This window comes from Opisthorchis viverrini (assembly GCF_000715545.1).
Source record: "Opisthorchis viverrini unplaced genomic scaffold opera_v5_168, whole genome shotgun sequence".
Lineage (NCBI taxonomy): Eukaryota > Metazoa > Platyhelminthes > Trematoda > Opisthorchiida > Opisthorchiidae > Opisthorchis > Opisthorchis viverrini.
In genome coordinates, this window is record NW_008751823.1 from 189,074 (window position 1) to 212,379 (window position 23,306).

Below are 23,306 nucleotides of genomic sequence, written 5' to 3' on the forward strand. Positions count from 1 at the left end.
ATATATATATATATATATATATATATATATATATATATATCCACAGATTAACGCATTATCTAGTCTACCGGAAAGTCAAAAGTAGCCGAAGACAATAGTCGCACCTGGATTTTTCGTTTATGCAAACCCGATCTCTGGTGCTAATTTAGAGCGATTCGACAAAGCTGAGGAGCTCCGATGAACCCTCGTTTGACCATATGGCACACTACATTTAATCCTGAAAACGATACGAAAGTTGACGAAAAAATTATGTAATCTGCAATTAGTTGTCGTTCTGATCGAATTTTGTCTTATTTGGGCTGTACATCAGCATCTCGTGTAAGCAACAAAATGGCGAAGACCTCTAACCGGACTGATACCTCGACAGTTGACACACCTGGTTTCATCGGCCTTATGCAACAGCAGCGAGGCGAAATTACACCTGCCTCTTAGAGGTGGTGTTTTTGTAGATGGAGCAAATGGTTTTTGCACAGGCAATCTTGTTTAGTTGCATTACTTAGCACGGCCCGAATATTTTGGGGTGAACTTCTATGATCTTACTTGTTTGATGATGGTTCTGTACGCTGTGTTGTGCTTCGAGACCATACTTTCCATGGTCCGATCTGAATTCAGTGACGAAGATCCCGTCCCAACTTGTTCGGTTTGATTTACTTTGAGTACTAGTTCAGTAGGTGTTTTCTCGGACGCCATGGTTGAGTGTGGATAACTGGTAATAGATTAGAGCTCGCAAATCTCACTAGACAGTCATGCTTGTCGCAGTGATGTTCGCAAGCACGTGGCAACTAAGTGGATCCGGTAGTGCAATGGAATTTGGATCGAGATGATCACGCTACTAGGATCCAAAAGTATTCTCGTGTTACAGCGAACTTTTCTCTAACCAAGGTCTGAAATGGAAAATAGTACTTCCTCTGATAGATGGTTGTCGGGCATACGGTTTACATAACCCAACCATCTCTTCCTGACAGACCGTATCCGTCTCTGAGACGAATCCAATCCATTTAGTACTTGCTTGTGGACCGTTTTGTTACGTACATGCAGAGATCAGTTAACGCCTGATACACCTTGGATACATAACCACGGTTCTGCATTCGCATTCGACCATCTGACTTCTTGAATGCTGTAAAAGTTCGTTGAATATGAGTCTTGAGTAATTTTGCGGTCAATCCCACTTTCGTTGCCAGTTTGGATAACGGCATATCGCTCTTCTTCTTCAGATATTCTCGGTGGCACTGCAAACTTATCCATCGGATCGGTTGCTCCAGTGTTTCGTTGAGTTTGTTCGCCGACCGCTCTCGAGACTTAACCCTTTTCAGATGATTAGATCCGTAAGTTATCCAACTCCAGGTTGTTCATTTATACATTCAGGTTTTGACAATCCAGCTGTACTCCATCGAACAGCGGATGAATTTCATCCTTATGCTCGCAGATTGGGACTTGTTCGATCGGGTGAGTGGTGCCTATTTTGTCGGCCATTCTTAATTTTCCATTTCTCCGAAAATTTCTCACTTCCCACCCGTGTTTTCCCAGTCTTTTTCCGGAAGAGGTAATTTTCTGGTTGATCTCTTCAATTGATCCCTCTATAGAGGGGAATGTTAAAACAATTACGACTATGACAAATCTCACGAACTTTGTGGTCGTGTCGTAGTGACCTTTTTGAAAAATCGATTCCACAGCGTACAAATTTACACTTGCGATCGAAGCAGCTCTATCAGATAGCTCCGCAGTTCAATGGTAGGGCGAGGACATGGCTATAATGACGAAAGCATATATCGCGTCGGCACACACTACTATTGATAGTCAGTAGTTATATCTGCTTTTAAAGGAGGTTTGCAATGATGTTCGCGGAAAAGGGTATCTGAACTAGCCCCACGTTTACCATCCGTCTTTGTGCTCGCTTGTTAAACAGTATTTGATAAGTTGCCTTGCTCCCAGTTTCACATTACTCTTGTGGTCTGATTTTTCCGCTCGATTTTTATTTATATGATTGTGTGTGCAAGTAATCGGAAACATCAGCAATTACACTCATTTGCTTACCAATTTGGTTTCCACAGGAGGTTCACCTGAATCCTAGCTGGATCTTTCACCTATAGTGTTCTTTATCAGGGTCTTCGGAAGCCCTCTGAGGAGTGTATTACGTCTGCGTCAGAGTTATGTCGGATTCTCGATACACTGTATACGGGTAGTGAGTTTTGGGTCAGAAACTGAATAGCAAGAGCCTGGACATTGCTGCAACCGCAATGCCGCTTTCCGTTTTCCGGCTTTGCCGCTTCAGTTCACTTTACGGAGACCTTCTGCTGGGGTTGGATAATCCTGTTCCTCAAGGGTTACATCTAAAGCGGTACTGTGATTTTTCTAACACGTATGTCGTTCTCGAAACCGGTCAAGGGTCGAAGTCAAACGATCTGCTCATGAGTACGTGGGGAACCCATTCGTCAGGGGCTACATGTCAACAAAACTTTTTACCTGAGTTGTGAGAAAGCGCGTAGTTACCTTACAGTTTAACCATTGTGAAACAACTGTCATTGTCGCGTTTTTCATTTTTATGCCCTTCATTTGTCCTTTTCTTCGTTTTTAGGATGTGTTCCCAAACCTCGGCTCATTTTTCTGTCAGCTACCACAATGTGACAACGTGAATGATCACCACACTTTGTCGAGTGCCACACTGTTCGGATTTCTGTTGAAGCTTTGCATCCTTAGGCGTCCTCCCCCACCAGAACCATTTGGTGTATTCTCCGTTGATTCAGATGGCTGCTGTTCATTCACATTGCGTGAAAAACAAGGGAAGATTGATCTCCGTTCGTCCTCTGTTATCTCGGCAAACAGCACGCCTGTCGTGGTGAATTTAATCTTATCAGCTATTTCAAACGCTTTCGATGGAGATCGGGTTCCCGAAAGAGATGCGTCTGAATGGTTCCTTGCCTATTGTTTGACCTTCCTAAGGTGAGTTTGCTCGCAATTCATTTTACGTCCCTTCGTGAACCTCTATAATGGTCAGCGTGCTCTTAAACTCTTTCCTATTCATTCTGTTCATCTCAACCAGAATAGCTTTTCGACGAAACAAATGCTTACCTTATTTTTTCCCGATGTCAGTAGTCTGGTTGCTACAAGCAACCGAACAATAATAGAAGGACACCTTTGGACCACCGTTCAGGCATCCACGAGTTTCAGGAGACGTTTAATCAAACAAAAGTGAAGGAATGATTACGACAACATTCTGTCCGCCCTCAGTATCGACCTCAGACTGGTTATCGGTTGAATAAAAATGACCATCCTTCGCGCTTCTTTCAACCTGTTCTGCTATGAAATAGACGAAAATGATATAATTTATTCCAAAATTCTGTTTCTATCACCTACTGTCTTAAGTAAGCAGGAACTTCTGCTTGGGCCTCGGTTCCTAAGGAGTAAAGCAACTTACATGTCTCTTAACAGCCGCTCGACAACTTACTACCATCATAATCACAGTGACGGGGACTAACAATCACTATACAGGTTCACAAAGTTGCTCTAGTGTGTCTGATTCACGGATATTCAGAAGTCTTGGATATCAATAGCTTTCATTTCAGATGGAATGAAAAATTCAGTTAACTTTCCACGAAGGCTGTTGATGTAGATGAAATTCCCCGTGCCGTTGTTAATGGTCACCTCCAGACTTAGATGCACTCCCATCGAGAGGTACTTTGGGCATTGTCTTCACTTCCACCATGCAAGCATAAGTAATGGCAACTGGCAGGCGCTTCCTAGGGTCAGCAGCATCGGTTTCTTGGGATCCCATTTGTGTTTTTCATGGAGCCAACTTCAAAACTGTTATCTTGCTTTTCAGTCCCCTGCCGTTGGAACACGTCAGTACCGTACTTTGTCAGGCATCTCATCTCCTGGTCACTCAAATCACTTCAAACACTCCAGGTGAGCCGTCTCAATGGGTGCATGATCTGTTTTGGATAGTTTCGCAAACCGTATAGGGGCTTCCCATCGTGGTAAAATTCCTCAGGCTGCTTTTCCCTGTCTAATAAAACAGCGAAAGCCAACAAAGTCGGTCGAAAATTGCCACCCCAAATGGTTGGAAGCTATAGGTGGTGTTGTCGCTCGACACTTTCCTATTAAATAAAATGTTTCTTTATATAAAATCTGCCTTTATTCTTTGATTTAAAAAGGAGTAAAGGCAGTTTGGTTGTTGATTTCAGGTCATACTATTGGCTGTTGCTATCGGGAAGGTGAGGTCTCAATCTATAAAAGGTCCCCTAGTGAGGACCTCATGGGGCCAGCCAAAAGTGAATACTTTGGAGAAGTGTTTAGCCCAACAGGACATGTCGACAGCCATTTTTGCATGCTAGGGACAAAAGAATAACGCCGCACTTCTCTTTCTCCCATTGCTTAGACTAACAACATTTCTCCTTGAAGTACTATCAGGTGCGTTTATGTTTGTCTAGTAGCCCGAATAACCTCAAATTGTCATTCCTCTCATTTCAGATGTTCCCATATCTACGAACCAATTACTGCTTTTGACCTCGCTGCTGGTTTTTGTCGAAACACGTTCGCAGTTATTTCCTTCCGGTGGACAGTATGGTCAACCGACCATCCCGTTCGGAGAGGTGCCTGTGAATGTCCTTCTTCGTTTGGCACGGTGAGCTTCCACCTGATTCCACAAGCACAGACTCGAAACTGGTGATTCTGATAGATTTCTGATTAACAAAGCGTTTTATAAAAATCCCAGCTTACAGCTCCATGAGCTCGGACTAGGAAGCGGCTCTTATTCAGTAGCTGAGTTGACCAATGGGATTAGATGCAAGACATTGACCGGAATGTCTTAAGATTTGAGTTCATCCCTGATTTACTTATCTATCCTGTCTTTATTGTTCATCAAAAGGAACAGTTTTGAACGCACAGTACCTTGCCACCGTCCTTCCAAGGGTTTAAGGATTATCCTCGTGTTTTTTTATAAAAGTGATGCCACGGGGTACTAGCCAGTCGACGAAACGGTCGCGTGACTGGAATTGATTCATTGAGATCGCCTAGATTATCGAGGAATCGAATGAAGGACAAACAGCAGATGTAGGTCAGTTCTCGGTATCCGATTCCAATATCGGATGCCTTCGCTATTCAACTGAAGTTTTTACCGAGCCAGAACCAACACGACCTACATGTGCTCCAAGTTTTTGCACAAATATTCGAGGACTCTGGCCTGACCCTCAAATTTCACATAGTTTCCCATAAACTGCACGGCCAAATGTAGTCTCAGCTAGACGATGCAGGGTTCCGAATGAGCTTTCTCGTTGTTGAGGGTAAGCACCGCTTTATAGAATCCTACACTCCTCTGTTTCAATAAGCCTAGTTTTCCCCTGTTTCGTGAACCAGATGTGTTTTATTATTATTATCCAAACTAGCCTTATTTTTCCCCAAACAGCATGCAGCAGAGACCTATTTTGATGTTTACTTGTGCTGGAAGACCTCTCTAAACCTAATGCCTTCTGGTTTCGGTTCATGCAATCTATGACTTCTGTAGAGTATTGTCTTATTCGCGGGCTGTTTCTGCAATTTTGACCCAGTCATTTGAGCTTTCAGTGGTACCCTACAGGGCCAAGTTCAGTTTACCTCTTTGTTTTCTCAGAACTCAATGTTTGACTAATACCGATGTATGCTGCATCGCGCTGCGCATATCAGATATCGTCTGTTGCGCCCGTGCCCTTGTTTCACCGGAGCAACGTACGATGGATCCTGACCCAACAGCCGTTTCTGATCTACTCCCCTGTCTTGTGTCCCCAAGTCATCAGGTGAGTTTAATTGAGTACGTTCTGGCCTTCTAATCGCGACGTTGTTTGAAGAATCTGAGTTCTTTCACGTCCTGATATATATATATATATATATATATATATATATACCTACACCTATACACCAACATACATACTACTCGGTAACCAGCGCTGAATAGACTAAACATCCGTATTCAAGCTAGTTTTACCGACCCAATGACGGTCGCATCTGAGCTGTGTTGAAAAAAATATCGAATCATGATAGCTCTCGATTTCAGGTTATCCGAATGCCAATACCGAAAGAACAACTGCATTCTGCTCGTGGGCTTGCAGCCACTGAACACGCCACTTACAATCGAGGGAGAGGTACTGGAAGTTGTGGAGCGTTTTACGTATCTTGGAAGTTGTATTAGTTGTATTAGTCCCCTGAGTCTCAAGGGACGTATGTATCAAGCTACAGTGCGGGCTGTCTTGTTGTATGGCTGTGAGACTTGGCCTATTCGAGCAGCAGAACTGAGACGTCTTCAGGTGTTCGGCAATCGTTGTCTCAGAACCACAGCTCGTGTGGGTTGGTGTCGGTGAATCCGTAACGAGGCAGTTAGAAAGCGCGTTTTCGGTTGTGCAACGGGTACTTCCATTGAAGAATGTGTCCAGCACCAGAGGCTGTGTTGGTTGGGACATGTGTTGCGTATGCCGAACCATCGTTTGCCGAAGAGAGTGCTGTTTTCCATGCCCAACTCAGAGTGGCGTAAACAGGGAGGTGGCCACTTTGAATGTGTCCCCTTTGGAAAAATTTGTATATAATGAACTGACATCGAAACTTACCAGGATGTCATCTGGTTCAACGGTGATCCAAAGTAATGTAAGTAATGTAAGTACTAGATTTCCGGTGAGGGGTTGGCCTGATGAAGCTTTTGTGTCAAAAGCGAAACGTTGCCCAAATAAAAACTACCGATTGTTTACCAATCTCTTCTGAAACGATGACTTCTCAACCGGTTCCAAACTTTTTCCTATTTGTGAAGTTGTTTACCACCTCATCCAATGGTTAAATCCGTCTTTTATCTTAGGTACGACTGCATGCTCTCCGATTGTTATTGGTGCTCAGTAAGGCGGTTACTTTGGATGGCACTTCAACCTCTCCTGGAGATGTCTTGCTCTCCACTGTTCCTGTGCTCACCCGTTGTTTGCGCGCCGAAAAAATTCACCTCCACCCTCAAAATGTCCGAGAGTTCCTGATACCTGTTCTTCACATGCATGCTCATCGTAATGGAATAAAAGACTTACCATCCTCTGCCCAAGTACGTATCGAAACTTTTGTTTGGTAACCAACATTCCCCTTCTATTTTCTTGCACACTTCCATTTGAACAGACATCTACTCTGACAATTGTGGTTAGCCAAGGCCAGCGTTTTTTAGAGAAAGTAGAGCGGGCTTGAAGGTAGTAGGATGGCAATGAAGCGAAGTCAGATAGGTGAGGGTTGGAATGGATCTACTTAGCATTGTGTAAATGTACGATCGGTTACGTCGTTTGTCAAGATTCCGGTTTGATGCTTCAGATGGCTGTAATTGCATTTTGCTCCATGACACCGTCTACATGCCTTTTCGGCTGTTGTAATGGGCACGTGTAGTTTTTAAGGCTAGCAAAATGCACGCGTTTTTAATGCCCCCTATTTCCTCCCGCAGTCATTGTTGATTTGCTGGGCACACTTTGGTACGTGGCGTTCTCATACATGGATAAAGCCTTAATGATTGCACCATGTGCCATTAAAATAGAAACTATTCAACAGTAACCGATAAAATATAATCATTTTATAGCGACCATGTGCGGAGATTTCTTGCCACACTCCATTGCAAACTGTTTAACTAGACAAGCTTTTAAATTTTGATTACAGATTCGTGTTTTGTGGAAGGACTTTTCAGTGAAACCGACCTGTTTTCTTCTAATTATTGAAACTGCTAACATGAGTGAAAACCAGTGTCCATCTGCCTCTCACGTTAATTATTGGTTTTTTTGCGCACTATAATCCCCACGACATGTCGCCACGGAGAAACATATTAGACCTGTACCTCTTTTCGGACAGTTTGCACATCAGATTTCGGCGGAGAATGCTGTTATTTGAGGCATGACGGTCCCTGTTTGGGGGGTATTTTTGGTGTAATGCACCTGAACTGTGAGGATGATGGCTTCATCTATAAGGAGCTCTGGCCTGATCTCCATTCCTAGGATTGACGCTTTATTCCATGATTCTGATCGATTTCCACAGTGGTCACACGTTTGGAGAAATTCAGATTACTCTCAGCCCCAACACTCTCACTGTTTCTATATCTCCAGATCGCCTTACATCATCTCTTGGGTTTGCTACACGTTCCTCTCACATCTGCTTGGCCTGGAATTCAGGAAGCAATTGCTAGCTTTGCTGAGTTACCTGTGTCAACACCAAAACGCGATGCACACACGAAGTCAAACATGGGTGTTGATGAAGAGCGATCACAATGGTCATACGTGGCCCGTCAGCTTTATTGGACGGTCATTGAACCTGTCCTGAAGGAAGCCAACAGCATAGTGCTAGAAAATAGCCAACCAGGTAAGATTGTGTTCTCCTTTCTTCCATGATGAATACAATTTGATCTGGCAAACTCATCTATTCGTCCTATGTAAGACCAGCATCCGTGTGCAGATTTATTATGCTATTGGCGTGATGTGAGGTGCGCCATGGCATAGCATGAAATATTTCTTCGTCTGTCTTACAGCCCAGTCAGTGGCGGAGAAACCCATCGACCCCACCGATCCATTTTTCCGATTTCTGCAGCGGCTGTGTTGGCAACCAGACAAAGACTATTTGCCCTTTGAGACTAATCAAGACGTTGGCTTTCGCTCAATCAACTGGCCTGTATATCATCTCTCTCTGTGGCGTTGTCTTCGTCCGATTAGTGCATGCCAAAAGTCTCGCCTAATCAGTCCTTTGGCACTGAAGATAATCCAGTAAGTTGTGTGTATGCTTTTCCACGTCAGTCAGACCTTTCTCAGGCTGTGGTCTAACAATGCCTAAGAGTATTTGACAGATACTGATAAGTGACCGCATTCTCTGATCACCTTGGATAAAGACGCGTGGTTATGGCTTATATACTTGTCCGGAGGCCGACCACCCCTAATAACCGAACATCATCGTTTGGACGGATGTGTCGCGTGCAGGACACGGACTAAACGAGGGCACGCCCTGATTGGTCAGAATACCAGCCAATCCGGATCGAGCATCTTTGACTCGATGCTTCTCGCCCCCTCACGGAGATCTTAACACGACCATGTGGAACACCCTGTGATTACCCTATCAATACGGTTGTAATAATTTTCCTTTGTCTCCATAAGGGGCTGTGTAGAGCTACCGTGCCTTTTGATGTAGCATAGTGGGCGGACCAGGAAGCCAAGGGACCGATACGGAGTTGCACGATCGTCCATCAAGTCACAACAATATGTTTATCGTCATTGCACAATAAATCGTCTAACGAGTGGATACCCTTCCCATTCTATTGACATTCGTTTTTCCTATTTACAGCTTCGGACTCGAACACGGATTCACGAGATCTGAGGAAGAGTGAGTTACCTCTTGTTGTATCGACTCATCTATTTGTTGTGTATTTTTGAAGTTGACCCCATTTTTCACAAGTTCTCATCTGTTATGCATACTTGATTGAGTTTGTATGACAGGCCATTTTTACTGGCATGAAAACTGGGTATATTTGTCACAAGTTGGCGAAAGAAAGGAACCGAATCCTCAAGCAATAAATAAACGTAGCAAAATTATGCCCAATTTTGTAAGTAGGTCGATCGCGAAGCGTTTACAAACCAACTGCGAGAACTTGTGAACCATTCGTCAAGAAAGACTTGATTTGTTTTTTCTTCAGCAATTCCGAATGCGGAATCAACTAACATCAGCAGATTTCAAGTAAATGTCGATGAAAGAAAGGCATGTCTGTGGTGAATCATTACTTTAACACTCGATTCAATCGACTGCCCCGGCAACTCGTTCTTCTGGTTCCTGCCTGGTTTATGTTTCTAATACCCTCTTCATCACATCGCTGGACTGATCGTAAATCAACAAGCCGTGGTTTACTGGATGACTTTGAAAATGCCCAACAACATTCTCCACAAGAGTTTGGATGAATTACGCAATCAGGGCTCTTCATGTTGTCAGCCTGTGACCAGACTTGGTTTTCGCACATTTCCAATAGGAACAACCCTCAAATTCTGGTAACTGGCCGTTTAAGATCAAGTCAGCTCGTGCTGAAATCGCAACATCTCACTATATGTAAAATAATTTGGGGTCTCACGTGAGTATGATTGTGAACTGTTTCACACACTGTTCTTCTGAACAGTCCTCCTTCTGGTGGGCCCACACCAAAGGGGAAAAGCACTGGACTCGGGTTTCGCTTTTATTCGACCTCATCAGCAGTGCACACGGCGCCCACCCGAATTCAGGTACGCTGGTGGAATAGTGGTAACATGCTGGCGTCGCATATCAAATGTTCAAATTTCAAACCCGTGCACGGTGAGGCAGATGTACTGAGGATCAGCTCCAAAAGAGCGAACCTCCCCTTCGGTGTGAACTTACCAGAATAACTGCAACAAAACGGGGGGGATTGCTCAAAGGAGAATGACGTGAATATGAATTCCACAAACCCCGTAAACATCTGCAACTATCATGTGTTTGAGCACATACGCCGTCTTGTCATGTTTATTGTAGAGAGTACCATGAAGTCTACGAAATCGGTACCTGTATCTGGACTCTGAAAAACTCGGTGGACCTTGACAGTATACTTTCGCCGCCTCTGTTCGTTTCCGATCACATTTTAGACCAGGCAAATGAACGCAACTACCTTACTTCCCATTTTATCCCCTGATGTTTTCGTTTCCAACTCATTTTGTCTGTCTCTATTTCCATTACCTCTACTTAAAAAAGTCGTTTTGTTGTACACTCTAGGTTACTTATTGTTGTGCTGGATCTGTTTTCCAAGTTCCCAAACCTGAAGTCCATTTGCCAGGAAGTGGAATTCCGAACAGCTCTGTATGAAGTAAGTAATGTAATGTGAAGTTTTTAGCAAGTGGTGGCGATCTTTTGTCTTGGGATGCTTATTCCTGGACCGTTCACTCATCCAGTTTGCCTGTGTAGTGTGGATGAAGGTGGAACGCTATTTTGGCTTGATATGTGTCGACTGTATCCCAGGAAGACACAGCCGTTGACTCTTTCCTCAACTGGGGCTTCCGTCTTCTTGGACCGGCGGACTCCTTACTCTCAGTGAAATTTTTTAAATAATCTTTCGCTCTAGTACATCAATCTATTAAGTCCCCGGAAATGGGTCAAAATACTGTGTTCATTGCATGAAAATCTTCGTGTTTTGTTGCCAATCAGTCAGTTTCCATATCATTAGAGTCAGGATTGTTCTGCGCACTTCATATTCTTTAAACTACAGCTGGCTGATTGACGTTCGAGATCCGAATTCACCGTTAGCTATATGCATTGGTGGCGTTGGTGGTTGACTAGTGGACGGAATGCGAACCCTAGATTCTGTTATAGCTGATAGCCCCATACATATTGCGGTTTGAACAATATACTAATGGTTTTTGGTCGAGTGATTTCCTCTGAGGGGAAATCTGTAGCTCTCACAGCCGTTGATCAGCGATTTTGTGTTAAATCTGAGCTTCTCAACTATAAGAACTAATCGGATCCTTGCATTCAGTGGACTCGTGTGGGCTGTTAAACTTCTTCCAATTGCTTCAATTCCCAGAGTATCGCCACACTTTCTGAGTTGATTCTAGTTCGTGTATTTTACTTCCAGACTCCTGCGCGTACACTCAACTTTCGCATCCACATCACGAACGTAGTTAAGCGGTGTTCACCTACTCTCCTGTACACCGTATAACCAGTGCTACTCGATAGCGACGTTTCAGACCAGGTTGATGCAATGATAGGGAATGCGGTTCATATATAATTAAAGGCTATTCTTAATTTATTTGCATCCTTACTGAATATTGGTCTCACATTTGTGGCATACAGTTCTTATTCAGGACTGGTCGATGGGTTTCGTCACACACTTAGTGCTCGATTCCTGTGAATAAGCAATCACTAGGATAGCTGTCCTTATTTAAGATTGAACTGATCATTCACTTAGTTGTGACGAGTTTTAAAGTGTTACACAAAAGCAGACGCAGTGGTCTGTCATCAGGATCTGCGCTTATTTTCGGAAACCCGTAGTAACGGTGCTTCGCACAGGACTAATCCAGGCTATGCTCGATCTATGTTGCTCCAAACGAACACACTTGTGTTTGTTGACAAATCCGCCTCCAGCGAGAAAAGCGCCAATGATATTCAGAATGAGAAACACACTGATAACCCGGTTAGTCATTTATTGCACATCTGGCCGCTGATCGAGTGCTCGGTACAAGACGGTGTAACAATGTATCGGCACCTATTTGCTGTTCCCTATCAAGTCCTATATTAGTAACCTTAGGGATATCTTTGTATGTGAGCCACAGGCTCTGCGACACAAATAGCCATAACGAAGTTTTTTTCACAGTGCTTCTTGGCTTTTTCAACAAATGTTGATTTCTATTCATAGAATGTGGTCCTTATTCAAAATTACTTCATCCTCGATCGGTACAGAAGCGTATCGAATGATGCTTGCACTTGTGCTTCTAGTTTCTGCACATCTGCGCGCTCTTCTCACCCCTGTCCTTTGTCTACTCCATCCCGTAGCTACTTACCAACAAACGCCCAACAATACAGTCTGCCGCATTCAAATGTTTGCTAGCCTACAAAAATCCTGCACTGAACGCATACAGGTTGGTTTGAATTTCTAGTGTTTTTTTTTGGTCAACGCTTTACGGCTACTAACATCAAATGCATGTGGTTCGTTTCTGTCTTTATTCCGAATCACTGATCCGTTCCAACTCCAGATGTTAGTATAGCAACACGTACTCTTGCTAGGTTGTCTTTTTACATTGTACACTAACCGGATTGATGATTGATGTAAACGTGCCAGAGGGTAATTTGACGCAGGTGCCCTCTTGTGTGTTTCTTGACTCAAATTGTACCCACTTTATTTGTATGTGAGATGACTCGCAATATGCCGCAAGGAGCCCTGATGCTCAACTCTGGCTACGAGAATTCACCTCATACTCTTGATGTAATAAGCCAAATTCTCCAACTCGAATTGCGGAAAGTTGGCTAGCCAAACAACATTGTTCGAATCATCATGACTCACCAAGTCAGTACTCGGGTTTGAACCTAAACAGTGTGACTTTCAGGAACAGAATGTTTTGATAGAGATAATGATGGAATGCAGCATGAAGCAAAAAAGTGTTGGACCCAGTTTGGCGACTTCTATCAGAATATAAAAAAATCCTTCAGCTGTAACACCCTTCCGGTGCCTAGCTGCCATGCTACCAGAAGGAAGCACGAGGGCTGGGATACTGCCAGGTCGCCCAAGCCTAGACAGGGAAGTCGAGAGGCGGAGATCGGGTTGGAACCACGGACCTTCCGGTCAGTAAATTCGCGCTCTAACCACGGATCATCTCGCCCCCCCCCCGTTTCGAAACTATAACCGTGTCATTATGACTAGAACGACTGTGTGTGACGGAACTATTTAGGTTTGTTGCACATACTCAAATGCTTAAATCAGGGTGCACCAAGCACACTCAGGAAGTACAGTCAGCCATCACAAACTGTTCGAACAGAGGAGTGCACCTCTGATTTGGCTTACGAACAACAAGAAATGGGACTAAGTTTACCTTCTCTGTTGCGACAAATTGTAATGAAGCGCTTCGGCTTATCGTGGAATCAGACTGCATACCCAGCGGATACTATGGTTGGTCCCCCGTAGGTCGATTCGCATAGTTGGTCAACCACGTCGGAGAGTTTTCAGCAACCTTGTGAGTAGTTTCCTTCATGGAAACAGACAAGGGATTCATCGAAAGAGCAAAAACGCCCGAATCAAACGGACACTAATTTGATTGGAGGAGGTGCCCAGCCAATAAGTCAAAGTACCTAATTAACCAGCGGATTCAGGGCCAACAGCCGTTATAATAGAGAAAAAGAATAGAAGAAAAAATAGAGAAAAAATCAATCTCGAGAAGACCAGACCACAAAACAGTGCAAATTGAGAAGAGGAAAATATAAGCAGAAACTACTAAAAGTACAAGGCATTGAGATAACCAATCACTTCAAAGAAATGCAGATCGCAACACAAAAAAAAGCCACAAACGGACCAATAAATCCACGAAAGCACTATCTCCCAATTGGCTAATCACGTTAAGGTATAACAACTTTCAAATGCTATATAGACGCACGCAGGCAAGGAGGAACTATCCACGCAAGTACGCGCTGAATGTCTCCTCATATGGTGACGAAAAGTTTGCAGGATAGAACAACAGCCACCCGATCAATAACCAATGTACTCGCCCCAGCTACCAATACTTCGATACACTGTGAGATCGTCAAACATGTAATTCGGCAACCTAACAGTGTATATTGGGGACGTTCAGTCGGTTCATCCGAATATTCCATGGTACGACTTCCCAATTCAGATGCATTACTGCAAACAATACTAAGCTCTAACTGCGGATTTGCACTGGAATCCGCAATATGCCTGAAAATCGGTATTTTCTCTATCGTGAGTTCTTTCTAATTTTGAAACAGGCTCGTAGAGCACTTGTGTATAAGTAACGTTCCACAGCCTCGGGCTATACGTAAAAAAATTCCTGCCTTTACTCCACACAGTTAGAAATAAACATTAAACATAGCTATTCTAATGTTCTTAGCGTCTACCTTTCCTTGTCATTTATCTCTTGTTCTGTCAGGCCGTCAGGTTTTGCTGGACAAAGTCCAAATGCGTTACTAACTGTGGTGTATAACCGCGCTCTGTTCCATTGCAAATAGGTGGTAGTGACCACGAAGTTATTAGGGAACTATGGTTCCAGTGAGCACAAACGACGTGGATAGTGTTTGTGTAACGGGCAGTGACCCGAGATGACAGCTATGTTCTCAGAGAGACCTGGTCACCGGAGAACAATGTCCCTCTTCATATAACCTGAACTCGATCATACATGTCGTTTGTGGCTGCCATTCGTTGCACATGTGCGGATGGGCGTGCATACACATTGATGATGCGCAATAAGGGAAACGGAAATTAGGTCTTCAAAAAAGTTTCGAAAAGTCGTTTTGTAGTTCTTTTCAGGTAATTTTTAGCTTACTTGTCCATGTTTCATATCAGCATCCTCATTCACCATCCCTCCTTTCGTGTAGGGGAATTCAATGAATGATTTTCTGGTATTTGTGCTCGTTTTGTTGTTTGATTACATGGTACTAATTCCCGGTGACCCGAGTTTGATTCTTCGAAGTATACCTTGACTGTTTTACTATTTCGCCAATAAAAACGCTACTCCAGTCGGCAGGACAACTTGAGAATTTCTTATTGTTCGGGCATTCTTTGCAACGCACTCGTTTGTATCATGCGAAGTGGCCTCTCCCCCGTACATGTGACTTTTTCTTTCCCTCGTTGCCTTTCTCCGCAACACATTCAACATTTGACCCGTTTTGTTGTCATTCAGGGATCAGTTGGAACGGATAATTGAAATGAAAACATTTCGGGAAGAAATACGCACCTTCAAACTGGATACTGCAGTTCAAAACACCGCACACCGTGCCCATGTTGCACCAATATTTCTTCGGTAAGTCTACGTGACCCTTGCACTATCAGAAAAATCGTGCGTGTGGTTTGTACATCTCAATTCCGAATGCCGCTTTTCACTGTGTTGAGGTAGATATGTCTTCCAAAAAGTGAACAGACCCTTAGCTTTCCAAAACGGGTTTATTGCACCTTTTGATTTCCTACGAACCGTCATTAGGCTTTTCACTGGGACATGCTGCTAGTTAGGTGTGATAAACAATTGATTCAACCATAGAGGTTATTCTGTACTCAGTTCCTGATACTTTTGGTACTGTTTAGTGACTGGCATTATCTCCACATCTGTCTCCGTTTTTGGTGAATGACCAAACGTCTTTCATGTGTCTTCATTTGTGCCAACACAATTGAAGTGAATTTCGCTATTTCTGGATACCTACATGGTCGTTATTCACTCTTCCCAGCTCGGCAAATAAACCGATGAATTATGGTCCAACTCGTTTGCTGGTGCCTGCCTGCATTGTATATAAATGCGGGATTTTCAGGTTTGGTCTACGATTTAGTCCCTTCCACTGTCATATTTCTGCTGGATATCACGTGGCATTACTATTTTCAAACCCGAAGTCAGACTCCATCCGGGGTGTTGCATCAATTCATACAGACGTTGAAGCTCCGTGGACCGCTCATGCACACGGGGTCTGTTCGACCTTTGTACACACGCAAGATAGCTGAATGGTTAGAGCGCGAACTTACTGGCCGGAATGTCCGTGATTCGAACCCGATTTCAGCATCTCGACTGCTCCTGTCTAGGCTTGAGTAACCTGGTAGTATCTCAGCCCTCGTAGCTAGACATGGAAAGGATGTTACAGCTGAACGATTTCTTACACCCGTACTGCAGCTGGTAAATTTGATACACCAGATTTCATGCGGGAATTGCAGCACCGAAACTTTACAGATGACATCAGCACCTCGTCGGTACCATATCTGATACCCCGCTACAAAGGCTTCGAGAATGAATTCTTGGCTAAACTGTGCTCGCCAGGGAAATGCTACAGATCACAAATATGGCTTCTATGGTCGCACAGATCTACAATGTCGGTCATCTGGAGTCGGTTAAAGGCGATGCACCTCCATCCAAGTGCCTTGTGATCGTCTATTGTAGCCTGGTGGGAACCATGTTTTGAGCCAAAGTTTTCTTCATTATCTAGAGTTTCGGCTATCTGGTTGCTGAATTTTTCGCTATTTTTGGGGCTCAATTGGTTGGAGCGCAAATTTACTAACCTGCAAGTCCGTGGTTCCAACCCGACCTCTGCCTATCGACTTCCCCTGTCTAGGCTTGGGCAACTTGGCAGTATCCCAGCCCTCATGCAACCTTCGGGTAGCATGGCAGCTAGGCACCGAAAGGGTGTTACAACTGAATGATTTTCCCGCCGTTTGGTTTTATTTTGAAGACGCATGTTACCCAAGCCTTGTTGTTATCTAGATACGTTCGTGTTTACTCTTTCTAACCACCGACTCCCAGATGTGAATCCACGTCGTATTCTTCAACCATTAATTTGTTCCAGAATTTTGTACGGTCGACTGCAACTGTCAAAGAATAGTTTTGCTCCAGCTATCTTCACTAACCTGGCCACTTGTTCGTTCGACGAATTCAGCTCTTTTCTCAACCTTCTTTTTGCACCATTATTGAGCATGTCCATTTCTGGTGGCCAAACATCTATTCTCGGGCTTCCACAAGATTCGAACGAACTGATCCGCTTGACTGATGACTTGCAGGACCGTGTTAAGCAATCTTGTCTTGTCGAGAGAACATTGAACTGGTCCAAACTTCAAGCGTGAGTGCTTCCATTACTACTCCCACAGGTTGTGTGTAATGAGTAAATATATTCTCCTTAATTGCTTGTCTTGTGGAGCTCTGTTTGAACATCCTTGTACGTGAGGTCCTTGTTGGAAGTGTCTCAAATTTTGACACTTGTGCGATATCCTACTTTGGTTCTTCGTTCTCTACTCGAGGTCCAGACCAATCGCAACAAATGCATCCTCAAAAGTGTTCTGTTAGCGTCTTAAATTTCTGTTTCGCTAGCCACTGATAGTTATGTTGGTTTGGATTTACGAATTAGGATTCTTGATGTCCGAATCGGGGCGAGATGGACCAAGTGATTAGAGCGCGAATTTACTGGCCAGAAGGTCCGTGGTTCGAACCCCTCCGCCTCTCGACTTCCCATCTCTAGGCTTGGGCGACCTGGCAGTATCCCAGCCCTCGTGCCTCCTTCATGTGGCATGGCAGCAGGCACCGAGAGGGTGCTACAGCTGGGCGATCATAAACCAGTTGAGCTGTAATGTTATGTTAATCGGTTGTGTCCGAATTCTTCAGTCTTTCGCAGTTCCCTGCTACTACCTTCTGGACTCAACTCTCAAGTAACCCAGTACGAGAGCTAGCGCTCTCTTCTCAAGGTCGTTCAGTTGCTGCATTCCGGTTGCTAAATCTGTGAAGTGAACCGGCAAATTCAGTAGAAGAAGCTTGTTTGCTATTCACTAGAAAGTACCTTGACCGTGTGATGAATATAGGAAGTTTGTTTCGGTTGTGATAAGATGTCATTTTTGAAAGGGAACACCGTGTTGAACTCTCAAGAGAGTAGCCTCTGTTGGAGAATCTGCACTGGATGATAGTTGTTACAGGATTTTTCAAATGAACGAAGGTCAACAGTTGAATTTGCCTCTCCTTTTCATCGGTGCTCCTTGTTTGTGGATGCCGCACATTACATCGTTGATGATGATAATATACAGGACCCACGCTTTTAACATCCCTGTTGCTTGACTTTTTAATGAGTGAAAAAAAACTTCTCACTGTTTTGCGTTTGCTCTCCTGTTTGTCTAGCCTGTCAAAGGTGCTCAATCATGTACTGGACTATATGGGTCACAGACTGGGTGCAGCGCGTATCGCGTTGAATCACAGCGACGATGGACCTCCAGACACTAATAAAAATGAGCATGTGGATATATTGCTTCGATTGGGACTTTGTCTAATCGCAATGGTTCAGGCCGCCAAAGATGCAAAGTCATCGTCCGCCGCTAGCAATGCTTCTCGGTCCGGCTATCTACCCCTAGGTCCCCAAGTGAAACGCATCCGTTCGACTGGCGTTCGCCTATTGGAACATTTGTTCAACTCAGACCTACTTCAGTCGAACGGGTTTTGGAGTGAACACGGTCGCTTAAATGCCGTTCAGCACGTCTGCCTCCAGCCCTCAATTATGGCCACTCTGCTCACAAGCTCTAGCGTTTCAACGAATCACCTACTGTTGACCCTGACTCTCCCGTGGTCCAGTTCAGCCAGTCTCGCAGCGGCGCTGCTGTCTCATTCGGTCCTAGAAACACTGTTGAAATTGTTGTGTATGCCGAAATTAAACTCCGCAGTGGCCGAGAGGTTGATTGAAATAATCTCTAATTTGATTTTCTTACCTGGTAAGTTTGTTTCCTTGTGCCTGCATTGTGTATATCTTGTACATTTCTCGTGTACCACTCCTCTAATGAATTAGGCTTTATGCCTTCACTTGAGTCGTAAAAGACCGAAACCAATAGTCGGTCGCTGCTGCGAAAAACAAGTAGTTTTGTCTTGTAGTCCTAGTTTAACCTCCATGCCCTGGCATGAAAGTTTTGGGGCCGGAACACATAGGCCCATATACTCCAGTTACATACCTAATGCTGCCTTCACAGTCCTTACCATAGCAACAAAATTTAGCCTTCTGTAAATGATGCACTTTTTCTATGTATCCAAGTTGTGACGTTACAGAGCAGTCAACTTGCCCAGCTCAGCGAACAAGCCAACGACCATCTACGCTACCTAAGCTACCAACGTTTTCCTCCGTAGTTCTAATCAATGCTTACTCATTCCTCTGTTGTCCTCCACATGAAGCATTCTCAACAAACTGCCTTAGTATGCCGTTTTCGAGCTGGCCAGTCGAAATTGCAAACGGAAACCCCATAGGCATACTGGTGTAAAGAGTGAACATTACAGAGGTAACGCTTTGTACACAATTGAAGAAGGTCGTTGTGCGCTTTTCGGTTAACTCTTTCTTTGGTTTCAAGCACGTCTAAACACTGGTGGTTGATCAGATGGCTGTTGGTCCGCTCGCGACTGTTTCGCCACGTCTCTGGTGGTAATTACCTAGATCACGTGTCTGCGATCGCGGACTGCTATTGCAGACCACACATGGGCTCGCTAACATAAGTTGAACCTCGATATACGTTGGCAAACTGACTCCAACAATATAAGTTGGGTTGCCCACCCGGCTGAAGAACTACTGGAAAGGGCACATAGCTCCTGCCATTTTAAAATGCGCTCTGAGGAGAATTCAGTCAAAGTTGTAATCAAAGTGAACATTCGAAAGATATCAGTTTCATGAAAAGCTTTCACTTCAAGGCAGTTTGGGGCACCTCTGTGTGTGCGCCAGCAGAAAGGAAGTTGAGATATCAAATGGCAGAGACGAGTAAAGTAATTCAAGGTTCACAGAGGTTCGCACAGTGCTTTCCTCAATTCGTTAGATTTTGTGAGGGAAAAGTGAGCGATCTGGCCCATATTAGGAACCTAGGTATGAATTGCGTTTCACTCTAATTCAACTAAGGAAGCAGGTGCAACAGGTTTCCATAATTGCCTGCTTAACCGAACAGCCATTTGGGTGTCACAAAACCGAGGATTTATTTGAATGGGTACCTCCTTTCTGTGCCGGATGGAGGATAACTGTATCTCTGCTGAAGCCTAATCAAAAGCGCACACAACCGGGATGAGTAGAAGCCTGAATTTAAGCTTGCTTGCGCTCACGGCTACGGTAGTGTAGTCTGCTCACTGTTCCCCGCATTGTTGAGTCGGCCTGCTGATGTTCCGTCACATCTTTCTAATAGTTATTAAAAGACTTATAAGCCGATCTGTTCACTTGTTTGTGGTTTTGCCAATTCCGTCCAATCTCAATAGCCGAATAATTTTCATCCCTCATGTTTGTCTTTTATGATAGATGTACAGATGGTTGGACGTAAACTAATAATGCCGTTCCATGCGCACTTGATTCAATACATGAGTGATCGCTTGGAACACATATCCAATGTTAAGACCTTGAAGTTCTTCGAGCAAAAACATGGCAGCCTGCGGCTCCAACGCGAATTTCGAATTCTCACATTCCTGGCGACGCCTGTGGAGACTGACGACAGAACACTGATTATTGTATCACCCAAGGAGGCAGATCACCTTCTCCATGGTCTTCTCAGTCTGCTCACGCGAACCAGCATTCGTCTCAAGAATCCTCGGAAACGAATTCCTATCCATTCGGATGATATGGGTGCATCGTATGAATTGCAGTTGGCAACTGAGGAAGTTGTGGAGGCTGAGCTTGTCAACTGTGTGATACAGCTGATCGGAATAGCGGATAATCTGGAGAAACACCTTGCGTAAGTATCTTTTGCCTGTTGAAGACAGCTGGGGTACAAGTGATTAACGTGTGATTATTTCTTCATGTTCACACTACATCTTGAGTGTTTCTCGCAATTTCACGCATCTGTTCGGTTGGAAACGTGTAGTGTGGTAATCACTCTTGGTCACTCCCTGAAGTGCACCGCGAATTCCAGGCCATTGTCGACTTTTCTGACACACAGTTCACAGCCAGTTGAGTGAACCACTGATGCAAAGTCGTCAAACCCAGCTCAATGTACTACGCATAGACAGCTGTAAACAATAGTTTGAGCATACATTTCTCAAGCTATTGCTTTTATCCTAATGTTCATGCGAGGATTATGACCTTGTAAGTGAAACTGGATAGAGTGCGACGAGACACTAAGCTCTGCATGTCTTCATTGAAAAGCGCGAAACAACTGGACGCTGGTCTGTTGTTTTGCTGGACTATAGCCCGTTGGTATACCTAATTTGTCCAGATGGGTCGGTCAGAAAATGAACTCGAGATAGCCCAGTTTTTAAGGCACGAAGGATCCATGGTTAGAACCCGACCCCAGCTTCTCGACTGATCCTGTCTAGGCTTGGGCAACCTGGCAGTGTCTCAGCCCTCGTACATCCTTCGGGCAACGTAACATCTGGGCACCTAAAAAATGGTACAGCCGAACGATTGATAATGCTATGATAGTGAGAGAGAGAGAGAGAGAATCGTAAGTTTGAGTCGTTGGCCGCCGCCAGGCCTCTTGTTTGTTCAATTGTAAAAGTGCCGTGGAAAACTAATGTGAAGTGAAAAACTTGCTGGGCATCGTGGAGTCTAATTGCGTTAGTTACGATTTGATTTGTTCCAATGACGTTGCTGAATAGAATCCAAAAAGTTTGAGACTATTTTTCTAACCCATTATGTCCCAACGGAGTCATGTAAAAGAGCAGCCGTCACTACCGTAATGTATTGTGCTGAGTCACTTTTTGTTGTGAGGCCAAACTGGTACACTGCGTCTCTGGATACGACACTTTCTCATTTCCCTCCAGGGAAAGTATTTTCATCCCGCAAATCTCTGAGAAAGGACAACGGAACCGAAGCATTGACGTTTGATACGTTTTCTGCAGTATATGCTCCTATTTGGATGATGTATCCTTCCCTAGGCGATTCATTTACCTTGGTCTCACTTTCCCAAGGTTGTACGCAAAGTATGTGCGTTATTAGAGTCTGTGGTCTTGTGTTCCGAACGTCATGGTAAGATTACTTTAACCAAGGGATCACTGCGAACCGTATCTTCTTGCTCTGAAAATTCCGTGGCGCATCCGCAAAAGTTGAAGACTTATCTCTGAAATGAGTTGAAATATTCAGTGTTCAAAACTATGTTCGCCGAACTAATTAAGGCTTAGATTTTTATCAATACTCACGAGACGGAACGAGTGCAATGAGTGCCGGCGCATTTTTCATGAAACTGAACCACCGCTCCAGTTGTCTGCATTTCGGTGTTACTGACGAAGAACCCATTGTTTTTAACAATATCTAAACACCTCTGCTAATTAGAGGTCGCCGCCTGTTTTTTCTGTTGCTTGGATGTTCAAGTTATCTGAAGTTGGTGCGTGGCTGAACCATACTTCCCTATGGCTTGTTGTTACCGCTGCCAGTCACTGTTGGACGATACATTGCTCTTAAACACTAACGATGGACCAAGTGTTTAGAGCGCTAATTCACTGACCGGAAGGTCCGTGGTTCGAACCCGACCTCCGCCTCTCGACTTCCCCTGTCTAGGCTTGGGCGACTTGGCAGTATCCCAGCCCTCGTGCTTCCTTCGGGCGGCACGGCGGATAGGCACCGAAATGGGCACTACAGCTGGACGATTCATTTCATTCATTTATTCATTCAACGTCCTTTTGAACATAGAATGCATACCTTTACCAGATTCTCATATCGAGTCCTTTGCATATACTGTCTTGAATGTAACGACCCACTGATACCCAAATGAACTCTTTGGAACCTCCACTGTCTTAACCCAAGCTAAAGCCTACGGTACTTCGAAGTTGTTCTCCGTCTTTCATTATTGCCTTTCCGATACCTTTGGAGGTTTCGTTCCTGTGCTTGTTTCTTTTCGTAAGCGAGGTCTTATCCTTTTTGTTCAACACCAGTCATCATACCTAGTCCTACAAGAATGGTACGTCAAACTTCCTTTTACGCTTCTTCCAGTCGCATGCTGAATTTATTTTCGCGTTTGGATTCTCGCATATGTCGGAGTCTCCTGTGCCAGGCGGTCGGTGTCGGAATTTCACGTATTCCAGCTCCATCGGACGACTTATTCCAGCGATTGTGTAAGGTGTCGAGAGAAGGGGGTGCATCTGAACACTTACGAACATACCTGAATACCTTGAGACAGTCAGACAAAGCTGTGGGCCATTTATGCGAAGACCTACTTTCCCGTGTAAGTTTTGTCTCTCACT

The 23,306-nt window shown here is 44.3% G+C and overlaps 1 protein-coding gene across 1 annotated transcript in view; it reads left to right on the plus strand.

Moving 5' to 3' along the window:
* Positions 1 to 23,306, plus strand: part of T265_07324 (hypothetical protein) — a gene marked incomplete at both ends in the record, with an annotated part of 36,918 nt that overhangs the window by 1,982 nt on the left and 11,630 nt on the right. Inside the window, 16 exons of the mRNA XM_009172816.1 lie at positions 1,366 to 1,446; positions 2,576 to 2,940; positions 3,821 to 3,903; positions 4,468 to 4,621; positions 5,606 to 5,768; positions 6,815 to 7,045; positions 8,079 to 8,331; positions 8,453 to 8,729; positions 9,301 to 9,339; positions 10,726 to 10,816; positions 12,499 to 12,584; positions 15,351 to 15,470; positions 16,990 to 17,259; positions 18,303 to 18,886; positions 20,434 to 20,863; positions 23,056 to 23,287. Of these exons, the coding sequence (XP_009171080.1) occupies positions 1,366 to 1,446; positions 2,576 to 2,940; positions 3,821 to 3,903; positions 4,468 to 4,621; positions 5,606 to 5,768; positions 6,815 to 7,045; positions 8,079 to 8,331; positions 8,453 to 8,729; positions 9,301 to 9,339; positions 10,726 to 10,816; positions 12,499 to 12,584; positions 15,351 to 15,470; positions 16,990 to 17,259; positions 18,303 to 18,886; positions 20,434 to 20,863; positions 23,056 to 23,287 (3,459 nt within the window). The remainder of the gene's footprint in view (positions 1 to 1,365; positions 1,447 to 2,575; positions 2,941 to 3,820; positions 3,904 to 4,467; positions 4,622 to 5,605; positions 5,769 to 6,814; positions 7,046 to 8,078; positions 8,332 to 8,452; positions 8,730 to 9,300; positions 9,340 to 10,725; positions 10,817 to 12,498; positions 12,585 to 15,350; positions 15,471 to 16,989; positions 17,260 to 18,302; positions 18,887 to 20,433; positions 20,864 to 23,055; positions 23,288 to 23,306) is intronic.